Genomic DNA, 13,329 nt, shown 5'->3' with positions numbered 1-13,329 from the left:
CTCGTTATATGAAATTGAATTCCTGAATATTAAATTATAGAATGTTAGATTTGTGCTTATTTAATATCCGTGCTTGAGGATGTAACTATCTTATACAAGACCAGACGTGTTGCTGCATAAGACATGTACACTCTTTATTATGACAAAGTCTTACCTTTTCCTGTGAGGGCAGGCAGGGCCTGGCCTTTAGGGGGCAGTGTAGGGGACAGATGTCCCAGCCTAGGAATGCCTCCATTCACCTGCCTAAGCCTCTCCATCTTCACTTGTTCCATCCAGCGCAAAGGTCGTCCCAGGCTCCTACGTGTTTGCAGGGTTAAGGTAGCTGCTGTGGCCGTGGCAGTGGACACAGTGGAGTCCATAATGGGGCCATCCTCCTCTTCTACCTCTCTGTCATCCTCCTCTTCCTCCTCTTCATTCTCCTGGTCCTCGATCTCCACCGCCTCCCCCACCATCCCAATGCTGCTCAAAGCAAGCTGGACTCCACGGCCGAAATGGGGGCCGGCGGGGGACTGGTCACTGCTGCATGAAGACTGACCGCCAGGGCTTGGCTGAGACGTCTGATAGAGAAGAGTTTAGAAGAAACATGCATGAATGAATTAATAAAATTTTAGCAAGCAGATGCGATAGTGATATATCTAGATATACAAGACATAACGAGATAACGCTTCTTTTTTCATACATGGTATGAAAATATTTTATCAAATGAACGTGAGAGAAAAAACACTGATGAAAGGCATTTGAAATGGGTTTTGGTATGGATACAGATTGTAATGTTGTTTTGTATATTATACGCCTCTTTAATACAGCTTACATGTGAAAATACTGGATATTAATATACACTAATATGACAATTCTTGACTCAAAGAATATTAGAAAATATGTAAATAAACACAAAATTCTATTTAAAAATATGATATATAACAAACTGTAATTAGTGGTAAATCACTAGCACAGGCAACCCTTTAGGCTTCTGCTGTTTTACTGTATTCTGCATATCTTTCATATTTTCAACTGGTATCCATTCTCTATCATAGCCATTCACTCATTGTTACAGATCTAAATGTTTGGGGCTTAAAATAGATTACTCTTCTTGTTACTGACACCTAGTGGCCGAATGTATCAGAAAGTTTGTACTAAACCTATTTTACACACGGGCCACCTGCTCCATGGGGCATAATTTGATTTGTTCAAGGACTACAAAGCCATTATGTGTGTCTCTTGTGGAAAGTGTATAAGGTTTTTTACTCTTTAAGCCAAGAACATAGTGTGTCATTTTTCAACATTTGTCCAATTTATCTGTCCTGGTTAATCACAAAAACAGTACTGTTCCATTTCATAGTAAATAACAGGAGCGTAAATAATAGGTCCCCAATGCTCATCAGTGGACCATACCAAATCTAAACAACAAAGAGTGGCATGCAAGTACACCACAGTGTTTTTGTTACAAGACTGGCTAGAGGTGTAGACAATAGGGAATAACAGTGTCTTTTCAAAGCAAATGAGCCAAGATGGGGGTATTGTCCATACTGAAAATTGACAAATATTTGAAAAAATACACAATAAATAAGTGCCTTGGATCTTTTTAAATTCATCCTTTCTGGCACTAACGAATGAATTTTGCACATGCTGTGTGTTCATTCCGGTTTTTCAGTCCTCTTTCCTTAAACCTGACTTCAACTGACACTCAGTAAGAAAGAAGCTGAATGACACACTGAAGTGGCTGTAGATGTGATGTTATTGCAACAACTGGGAATCAGCAAATGACCTGTCAATTCTGTTTACATTCTATGGCACAACACAGTGAAGATGGGACACTACAGGCGAATGACTGCTTTCGTTTAATCTAACAACCGTGTGTGAAGGCAGAATGACCAATGGCAATAAAGCAGAGCTCAGATTCACAAGGACATCAAAGGTCAAAGTTCATCAAATCTCACCTGATCACCCACTGTCCTTAGAAAGAGAGGGAAGTAATGCGTGAAGCATTGGATGAAAAAGACATTCAGTTAATAAATAGGCCATGCAGAGCAAAGGTAAAACAGAGGTTAAGGACATGATAGGCTGAGAAATGAGAGCGAGCAGGAACAGGGGGAAAATACGTCAAACAATAAAATATTGGTCTAAAAGGTGATAGGTGTTGAAGAGGTTACAGAAAAGGATATTACATGAACTATACATGTGTATGAATATAATTTCTGAGATAAGAATATCTGAGGAGTATTTGATTACTTTATCAGAAATGCTGCACATATTGTTGTCAGCCTAAGGTAAGTGAATGTGTATTTGATTATCAAAATGGAAAGGGGCTTACCATTGGCTTCTCTGTCTTGATTGACTTGACTTGCAGACATTCATCCTGTTTTGAGGTAGCATGGTTATACTCCCTTTGGTCCGTAAAAGCTCCCAAGGGCAGTTGCCCTGGCGAGCGGCCCTGTCCGTTAGCTCCTGGTTCCCTGGGCTGGGGCGGGGGTCGAGGGTACACGTCCCCGCGCTGTTTCTTAGTCACGTGGGCTTCGGGACCATGGACAGTCTTTACATGTTTGCGCAGAGAGCTGGGGTCTGTGTACCGCTTGGTACAGCCAGGAATCTTGCAAACATAAGGTTTCTGAGAAAGACAAGCAACCAGAACTCTTTAATAATGCGTACAACTTATGTCTTATGTATTTAAAAACACTGAAGAGTACTACACAAGCAACTGCATTCCTGTTATACTTATTCATTTTATTTACTGTGATGTAGGCAAAGTCAATCAGAGTGATTTAATGCAAACTGGTGCAATGCCTCAAATTTTTCCCAGTCATAATTATATTAACCAGCGATTAGGAACATATCCATTCCAAACACAAACAACCATTTTCTTATGTATCCTAAATGACCACAAAGTTAATTCATTCAGTCAAGTTCTGTTCCCATTTCATTCTGATCAGGTTTGCACCTGGCACCACACACTCACCCAATCTAACTACCAACAAGCGTTTTATGAATTGTGGAAGGAAATCTGGCCACCTGGAGGAAACCTACTCATACACAGGGAGAACACATCTCCTAACAGACAGTTACTCAAGGAGAGGGCTGAACCCAGGACCCAGAGTTCTTGGAGTTGTGTGGCAGCATCACCACCTGCAGCAATACTGGAATTTGTATATGTTTCTAAGGTAACAACATTTTTGGAAAACCAACATATTAGGCATCAGGCATTAGGTATCGAAGTCATTCATGTAATAGCTTTAAAATGCTTCAGACATCTGTTTTCTGTCACTTCCACCATGAACAATTCTGGCTCAGAAAATTTCATTAAAATGGAACATTTCAAATCAATTTACTCTGAAAGTCTTTTTTTACACGAAAAATGTGAACTAATCATAAATGAATAAAAGCATTTAATTAGGGTAATAAAATTGAACTCTTGCAGCATTAAAAGTCACAGATTAGTGTGGATCAAAATAAGTGGGCCAATGGTACATGGCACTACATTTCCACTTTCAGTCCCAAGCAAAGCCCTGTGTAAAAGCAATAATGCAGTTCAGAGATATGAATAATAAACTGTGCCTGCTCTCTACACGCTTGCCTCAACCTCTGTATGCTGTAAGTGCATTCATAAGCACATAACCGTGAGTGTTTACCTCATTAGAATGTGTCCGGTTTTGGTGTTTGGCACGGTCAGATGCATTAGAGAAGGCCTTGTTGCAGCCCTCATGCTCACACACATAGGGCTTCTCTCCTGTGTGTGAACGCAAGTGTGTCTTCAGGTTCTCCAGTCTGGAGTACGCCTTAGCACAGCCTTCAAACTGCAGAAAGACATTTACAAAGCACAAACATATTGTGTAAAATGTGATGGAGTTGGGAGAGACCATCTTTGGCTTTATTGCATGTCTATTCTTTTCAGGAGACATGCCTTTCAGTTTGTTCTAAAACAATCTGTATTGATTTCTTTACACAACTCCAAAGTTAATTCGCATTTTCTGGTTCTTAAGATCAGAGTAATCCCAAACACATTCAATGATGTTGAGGCTTATGGCTCTGTTGCCAGCCCAGTGTTCTCAGGACACTAGAAGATTAATTTTCTGTTGTGCAAATGTTCCTTTATTAAGTTCCTATACTCAACAAAGGTATACTCAATCAAACACATGATTAATTCTCTTTTCACAATGCAAAGACAGCTTTTTTGAAGCGGGGGCATGCTGGGTAATGTAGTTTCTCACCGTGCATTTGTGTGGCTTCTCGCCCGTGTGCCTGCGCATGTGTACCACCAGCATGTACTGAGCTTTAAAAGGCTTCTGTTCTCGAGAGCACTCCTCCCAGCGACACACAAACTCCTTCTTTTCCCCGTGGATGTGGTCGTTATTGATATGCTGTGTGAGAGATCAGGTCAGACATCAGAGAACACATCAGTAGGTCAGTCACAGCAGTCGCGAAGCACATGATACAATGAGATGAAAGATGCTTTGAATTGACTTGGAGCAAGCGTGTGAATAATTTCCACAGAAATAAAATCATGAGCGCCTGTCGAACTAAGTCATAAAAAAGGTATAGTGTTCATATATTATAGATGTATGAACAAAAATGTTTAAACACCATTTCATCTCCAGGTAACACTTTGATTACCAGCTGAACATAAAATGTTCAATTTAAAATGTTTTGCTTTAAAGTGACATTAAAACATTTTTCAAAACCTAATCTGTAAAGTCAGTTATTTGGTATATACATAGAAATATGTGTAGTTATTTTGGATAATAATTAAAATGTCTGTATTTAGTTTAGTTACATTGTGACCCCTGGTTCACTATCACTTCATTGTAAAGAAAAGAGAATAATCAAGTTTCTCTGGAATAAACCATTCAACTTCGATCCGCTCAGTGACTTTGTTTCCAACAGTGTTTATAGAAGAGGTTTAGAGAAGAGGAACTCCTGTTTAGCTCAGTAAACAATAACATGTAAGGTGTAATTACACATTTATGCCACAAGAGAGCTTGGCACTCACGAAATTCCTCAGGCTTTGAGCATGCGAATCAAAGGCATGCAATCAGAGTCACAGAGCGCTCAAAACGGATTAAAACAGACGAAAGTGTAACATCCACAACAGCAGCACTAATGCCTCTGTTCTAATAGCCACTGTTTATTACGCCACAGAAGTTTCAGATTAAAGGCAGATGACTGTTCCGAGTTTAAGCTGACCTGAAAAAATGAATGAGACTGCTCAGGGAAAACTTTAGGGGCTGACTACAGAACCATCTGTGTCAACAAAGCCATGGCTGCTTGGCTTTTGCAGGTTATTTTCCAATTCTTTCTTTCATTCATTTTTTTTACTTGGCTTTCTTTTACATGCGTCAATATCTTTCTGCTCTCTCTCTCTCTCTCTCTCTCTCTGGCACAAGTAAAACATGGTTTGTTGAGTTTCTATGTCCAATTTAAACGGGATTTCAAATAAAACCCTGTCACCTCCTATCACTACAGGCCTCTGCCCTGCCATGACAAGCACTGACAGTTGTGCTGCAGTGGCAACTTCCAATCTGAGGCTTAGAGAGAAGGAGGCGGAGGGAAAGCAGATGTGTGTGTGTGTGTGTGTGTGTATAAAAATCAAAAGTTCAGCCAGCATCTAATGAGTTATATGTTGAGGCCTTTCCAAAAGCACCGGAGTCACTCTCTCTCACTGCTCTCACAGCAATATACATCCCTCTCTCTACCAATCTCTCATTCACACCATCACTTTCCGACTCACTGACAGTCAGCTGTACTTCTCTTTCTTATTCTTAGTCTTTTTCTGGCTCTGTTTTTCTTAGTCTCTCTCTCTCTATCTGTCTGTCTGTCTGTCTCTCTCTCTCTCTCTCTCTATTCTTTCTGTATTTTTCATACTGTACTTATCTATATCTATTTTGTTATTGTCATATTGTTCACACTCTCTATGTCACACACACACACATATGCACACACACACACACGCACGCACGCACACACACGCACACACACACACACACACACACACACACACACAAATCAACGAAGATCAATGAGCTAACACACAGTTTTGTTTAAACGTATGGGGTGTCAATATGTATTACATTTTCCCAAAGTCTATGAAAAAAAACTATTATTCTAACCTTAAACTCTACAGAGCAAAACATTAATATTTTGGTTACTTTTTAACACACCCACACCCACACATTCAATGAGAGCACTAAGGGGGGACAACATCTGGCATACATACAAACACAGCAGTGGGCAGAGCTCTGAAGTGCCATTCCATTCCTAAAGCCATTCAAATCATGCAGACAGACGCAATATCCTGATCACAGACAACCTGGATTAATGCACTCTAAAGCAGGAGGGACACTGCCCAAAGGAACAAGGGATAGAGGAAGAGAAAAAAAGATGGAGAGAGAAAAAATTGAGAAAAGTAGGGAAAGGGGAGAGAGAAAACAGAAGGCCATGGAAAGAAAAGCAGACAGAGAAAGAGAGAGAGTGTGAGAGAGACAGAAAATCTGAATTGATTTCCCTCACATACAAAGTAGGAGAGGGGACAGGGACGAGTGACAGTGAAAAGGCAAAAAAGAGAAAGAGAGAGAGTGAGAGAGAGAGAGATTCAGAATAAAAACGAGTGAAAGGTGCTGGTAGAGACGGAGAGAGGAGCTCATCCTCTATTCTTCTTCATGACATGAAGGCGATCCGCGTCGCCAGCCTCTCTGTCACCTTCATACCATCTGCCCAAACTTTCCCAGAGTTTGCCTAGCAGCACTGCGCACAGTGTGTGTGTGTGTGTGTGTGCGCGTAAGTGAGTGAGAGAGTGAGTGATAGACGGAGCGCACCTCCAGATCAATCACTAGACACTGAGGTGGTGGACTGTCATTCAAACCTGGCCCCCTTTTCACACACACGCTGACCCTGACTGGTGTTTCTGTGGCCTTGCTTTAACCCCACTGACCCTAACACACTAATCCCAGCTATATATCATCAGTGGTAACTTAAACATTTTCCAAATTCATAATATCTTTTTCTCACCTGTAGCTCATGAAACAAGTGGAAACACTTGGATTAATGATGTTGGATTCATAGAAGATGAAATAATTGTTTTTACCCTGTTTTTACCCTTTTGAACCTAAACTTTTTATTGATATCATACATACATCCCAGAAAAATGATCACGGCACATTTTTGCTGTCACCGTGGTGGTACCCTCAATGGAACACATTCAGTAGGGAGCATAAACGTACCATATCCTATATTTATTGTACAGTTTTAAGTTGTGTTGATTTCATACGCCCCATTTCATGTCCAGGACCTATTTTTTTTTTTTTTCTAATGAAAGCTTACAAATATTTACCTCTCCTTCTGGAGAAGAGAATGTAATGTAACTTTAGGGACTCTACCGGACTTTAACACCACTGTTGTACGTTAAAATGTACTTTACACGGTCTGTACCTTTAGTGACAATAATGTACCTTTATAGTACCTTTCTTTCTGAGATGTGCTTTTACTAAGGTTTTTTTCATTAAATAAAAAATACCTTACAACAACTAATTAATAATAACTACACTGTCCTTTAAAGGTAAATACAATTTCCCTTCAAAGTAGAGCAGTGCTCTTAAAGTCCAGTTGTTTACTCTGAAGTTACTTTACATTGTCTGCTCCGGAAGGAAATCTAAGTACACGAGAATTTTCATAATATTTCAAAGGTTTATTGAATGAGAAAAGAAACTAAAAGTCTGGAGTTGAAATGGGATTAATTCAAATTCAAAATCTCATATTTTATAAATCCAATAAAATATGATACAATGTTGTGCCTGCAATTAAAGCCACTAATACGTATCACTGAGGGTCCCACCGCTGGGACAGTCACAGTTATCACTCTTTTCTAAGAGTTTTATTTTTTATTACCTTCTTAAAGTTCACCTCTATAAAGAGAGTCAGACTTAAATTAAGCTTCATTATCTTCGTACGGAAAACGCCAGGGGCACATTAGTGCATCACTTTTTTAATACAGAGGTTCGCTGTCTCAGAGACAGATTTAGGAATCTTTCTGTAATGAGTTACAGAGTCCAGCTGTAAATGAAAACAATCTGAATAAACATGGCAAGGGAAAGCTGGCATGAGCCTTCCAGCACAAACTGGAAAGATCATTCAATGACAGCCCAATTTTCGTTTGGGGACACACTATTTTTCTGAAATGTACATTTTCTGTTACTTTAAATAAAAAAGGCATGCATTAGCTTTGCTCAAATAAACCAGTTGGTTGCTAATACTTAATAAATATAATAAACAAAACTAAAGCACATACACTGTCAGAAAAACTGTACACTTTCACAAACAGTGTAAATGTACCTTTAAAAGTACAACAGTGGTTTAAAGTGAAGCCGTGTCTCTAAAAGTACATTACATTCTCTTCTCCAGGAAGAGAGGTAAATATTTATAAGCATTCTCCAAAACTTTAAAACTGCAACTTTAAAGGAGAAGGAAGGTGGCATAACATTTAGTGTCAACTTCACACAGCTCAGGGGGCCTGGGGTTGTGAGTTAGATCCATGCCTCAAGTCACTGTCTGTGAGGAGTGTGGTGTGTTCTCCCTGTGTTTGTGTGGGTTTCCTCTGGGTGCTCCAGTTTACTCACACAAACACACATTTGTAGTTTGACTGGCCATTCTCAATTGTCCATAGGTGTGTATGTTTGAGTGAATATGTGTGTGTATTGGCTCCTGATGGACTGGCACCTCATTCAGGGTGTGTTCCTGCATTGTGCCCAGTGATTCTGGGTAGGCTCTGGACCTGCTGTAATCCTGAATTGGAGATGTGGTTACAGATAATGTTTGAATTACACGAATAAAAGAGAAGGCAAAAAACTTCTTAATTTGGATTGCAATTTAAACATTGGTAAAAGCTTTGGATGACACACTTAAGCGTTCTGGCATATTTACGATATATATAGACTTGTGTAAAAACCCCTCCTTCCTTTCTGGTTTTTACTTTCGGGCCCTCGTGCTGAGTGGGACTCCCTGTGGCACACAATCTGTCTGCCACTGAAACCACATTCAATACAGAGAGAGAGAGAAGAGAGAGAGAGAGAGAGAGAGAGAGGAGAGAGAGAGAGAGAGAGAGAGAGAGAGAGAGTCCCTGAACACTACTACACTCGCTTGTACAAATGAGCTTGATGCTGTCGACTGTGATGCATGACCTCACTACACTGATAGACGGATGAGCGGAAAGAGAGCGAGGGAATTAAATGGGGAGCGACACTAATACCCTAATGGTCAGATCTAATGGCTCTCGTTACTGAAAGGATGGTGCTGGTAGGAAGAACAGAAAGAGAGAGAGAGACTAACAGGTGCTGAGAGCAGAGTCTGCACAGAAGAGAGGAGCATTCATCTTCAGGCTGACAGAGAAAACCCAACAACAAGAGAACACCAGCAACTGGGACTAAAACACACACTTGTGCTCAGCACAGACTAAGATAATTGTTTGCTTGTTTGTTGTACAGAAAAATGGCAGCACAGCAGTGCGCGTATGTTCCATAGTGTTCATGTGGATCTGACCCTTCACAATTACATGACATAGGTCTGCTGTCAAACCCTTCTTCAGAATCTGGCCAAGTGTTCTGCAGGTAATAAATATTATCTAACGGAAGTGTGAAGAATGGCAGTTTATCCATGGTGTGATATTTTATGGTAGATATTATTCATTCATTGATTGTCTGTAAGCGCTTATCCAGTTCAGGGTCGCGGTGGGTCTGGAGTCTACCCGGAATCGATGGCCACAAGGCAGGAACACATCCTGGAGGGGGCGCCAGTCCTCCACATGGTGACACACACTCACCGAGTCACTCACACCTACGGACACTTTTGAGTCGCCAATCCACCTACCAACGTGTGTTTTTTGGACCATGGGAGGAAACTTCCCAGTGCCATAAATGTTTGTTTTTGTATTTGTTCATGTGGTCTGTCTGTTGCTACATTACCTTTAACTTGTGTGTTTGGGTTCTTGAAAAGCACTGTATAAATGTAATGTATTATTATTATTATTAATTATTATTATAATTTGTGTTTTCATCTGCAGATTTAGCCCAGCTACCATGTTCATGACACTGCCAACAAAGCCTCTGTTCAAAATCTGTTGTTCGTTTTCTTCAGGTTTATGTCACGTTATGTCACTGTAGCCAGTTTGCTGTGGGCTTAGTTCCTCACTGTTTAAACTTTTGTTTGAAAATAGATTTTGCTGCATTGTTAAAATAACAACTGAGAGCAGATGGAAAATTTTGATCAGTGCATGTAAAATTCCTTCACTAAAGCAACATACCACATTTCATTTCATTTCACTCACACACACACACACACACACACACACACACACACACACACACACACACACACACAAACCTAATCTAGTAGAGATGCGTGGGCTGCCTTCATTACTTAGTCATTTTGTAGACTCTTTACCCACTCTTAAACCCATCTATATTGTCTCCTTATCAGGCTTTTTTTTACTATGCTGTGGACTGCCCCATTAAAATGCAGGCATGCATGAAAAGCGGCTGTTTACACGGCTATTTCCCAAAGCGCCAGGGACCCGCAACAGTGTTCAGCTTTATCAAAGTCCCACTAATAAATCATACACTCCTTTCTCATGTCAATCACTGAAGCGTTGTGTATGTGTGAAAGGAGAGAGAGAGAGAGGGACAAAAAATGGGGGAAAGTGAAAAAAGGAATCAGGGAAGGGTAACGTGAGATGGAAAGAGAAAAAGAGTGCATATTTGAAAGGAGAGAGAGAGAGAGAGAGAGAGAGAGAGAGAAGAAGGGGTGGGGTGGAATTGGCATGTGTAATTCTGCTCTGCCTTTTCATCTCTGTGTAAGATACTCCAGACTGATAAGGCGTCTAATCCTCAGGCTGATCAAAAAAAAAATCTGCATTTTACCAATTAAAGGGTCTTTGCCAGCAGCCAGAGAGGGGTCTGCCTTCTCCCTCAGTTTTCCTTTATCTCCCCCCAACACAGGGAGGAGCAGAGCGCAGCTTAGAGAGGCTATTCTTACCCTACACACACTTGCACAAGCACAAAAACAGACCACCCTACAGCGCCACCATCAGTCACAGCCTGGAATGGAAGGAAAGCTGGAATCACGTGCTTGTCAAAAACTACTTGTGAAATCCTAAATCCCTTGCTGTTACTTTTCAAGTGTGTTAAATGCCTTTACAGGCTGTGTTTTAGTCAGTCAGTTTAGAATATATTAAAGAACAATCTGTAATCAAGGGTCAGCTTTATATTCTTCCAAATGTCCTTCCAATGAACAGTAGGTTTTGCCTAAATAAAAAATTTGGAGAGTTTTCCAAACTACTGTAAAAAGCACATGTTAAGATCCTCTTACTCAAAGTTGATTTAAAGCAACACAAGGTAGTGTTTTACATTAAAAGTGCAGCTTCATTTAAAATAATTGGGCTGTTCCACTGACCAGTAACAGGGAGAACAGAGCCTCTGTTGTTGTTACTCCAGGTTGAGCACTGCACAAACTACACTGTGTAACTTTTGAAGATGGGTAGGGAACCACTGCATTTCACACTAAATCCTTCTAAACGATGTGACCTCAAAAAATGCCATTGACCCTATTATTAAAACAATTATTTCTTAAATGCTTAGTAAAGTAGCGAACATTTTGTAAACCACACTTTGAAGGCTAAGTACAACAGAGGCAGAGTCTTGCATGTTCAAATTTTACAGGAGTGCATTGTCCCCTTTGGCATAATTTTAAAGTACCAAATATAATTAAAATTGTGTCAAAACTGTTTGATGAACTGACCAATAGAAATGCCCCCAAAATAAGATTTTACAATGTGAAGCATTTTATGGAACGTCCTTGTAATTCATCTGGGTACTGCTCCTGAAAGGGATGCTATTGTGCTTTGCATCAGTGACACTTGGTTTCATATTTATTCCACTGACATTCATTTGATTAACAATGATTCTTCGCAGTGACTATATGTATTGATAGTTAAAAGAAGACACTATGAGTCTCTACTTGAGATATAAAGAGGGTCTCGAGAGAAACTAAGTTAAGAGCTGGCTAAGAGCTGGAAGGACCACCACTGTCCTTGTTTTTTAGATGACCTGCCATTCGCTAGCATCTACCTCTAGCTTCCCAAAGCCCACCACACACCAACAGTCTTTAAAGGACCCTTATCTGAGCGAGTGCCCCTACAGAAAAGGGCCCTGGAGCATACGCTCTGGAGTATAAGGGCCTGAGTGTTTGGGTGGGGAAAGTAGTGACAAAAACAAGAAAGAGGGAAAGAAAGAAAGTGTGAGATTGAGAGGGAGCAGGGTGGGGGGACGAAGGGGAAATAATGAATTAAATGAAGCAAAATTGACACCCGCTTGGTTTATGCTGACTGGGTTGGGTAGATAAGTGCGCTAAATTGCAGAGATGTGATGGTTATCTTATCGGCAGCACCGAGAGCGCTTAAGCGCCGTCGATAAAAGAGCACGGCCATGCGTCATGGTGAGAACGAACGTTTCACGCCCGCCAAACACACACACACACACACACATCGATGGCACTGCAGAAGTGGCTTTCAGTAAGGCCCCCACTACCAGGGTGGTGCTTACGTTTCATCTAAAATTAGACCCATGTTGAAAAAAAACAAGAAGGAAAAACAACTCATAAACAAAACCATGTAATTAGCATATTTTGCATGTTTTTAAATAACAACACAATGTGGGGATTGGGAGCACATCAAAGCTCAATCATCAAAAAACCTTAAAAATTACTCTGTGTTTTCAAAAATGCACAGAGTTAAGAAAATTAAATGTTCTGATTGCAGAGATGATTGAGAATCAAAGAGAGTCAGTCTGCCTTCACTAGAGATAGGTGGGTCGATTCCAAAGCGTCAATATGTCCAACACTGACATTTCTCCTTTATAATAAGCCATAAACACACTGATTGATTAAACAGTAATTTTAACACCTTATTTACAATGACATTAAATGTAAATTTAACGCTCAGAAACTGGCAGAAATAAAAATTGCAGCAAAGAACTGTGTTGGAAGCTTTTTGATGTCATAAAGTAAAAAAGCCTACATTTGGGGTTATATTGTTATTATATGAGCAAGAAATTGTCCTTTTAAAAGTACCAGTATCAGATATTCATATTAGATATCCAGTATCAGAGCCATCTTTGGTAATGTATGAAAAAGAAAAACAGAGGTATCATTTATCCCTAGCATTTACTGCTCCTCTTAGTTTTTCAAGACACTGTAATACAGTGAAAGGAGTGGGTTGTTGTTTTTTTCTGTTGTATGTTGAATGAAATCCGCCTCCTTCATCCTTCACAAAACACCACCCAAGTGCTGGAGGACAGC

At 40.2% G+C, this 13,329-nt stretch overlaps 1 protein-coding gene across 1 annotated transcript in view; it reads right to left on the bottom strand.

Annotated features, from left to right (window-relative positions):
• The window catches only part of gli3 (GLI family zinc finger 3), a 153,757-nt gene that overhangs the window by 4,523 nt on the left and 135,905 nt on the right, over positions 1–13,329 (bottom strand). Inside the window, exons 11-14 of the mRNA XM_066676325.1 lie at positions 4,203–4,352; positions 3,624–3,788; positions 2,312–2,605; positions 155–557 (exon numbers count right to left, since the gene is read on the bottom strand). Coding sequence (XP_066532422.1) covers positions 155–557; positions 2,312–2,605; positions 3,624–3,788; positions 4,203–4,352 — 1,012 coding nt within the window. The remainder of the gene's footprint in view (positions 1–154; positions 558–2,311; positions 2,606–3,623; positions 3,789–4,202; positions 4,353–13,329) is intronic.

The sequence above is a fragment of the Hoplias malabaricus genome, chromosome 1 (assembly GCF_029633855.1).
Source record: "Hoplias malabaricus isolate fHopMal1 chromosome 1, fHopMal1.hap1, whole genome shotgun sequence".
Lineage (NCBI taxonomy): Eukaryota > Metazoa > Chordata > Actinopteri > Characiformes > Erythrinidae > Hoplias > Hoplias malabaricus.
Note: the sequence above shows the minus strand (reverse complement) of the source record. Positions and strands in the feature narration are given on the sequence as shown.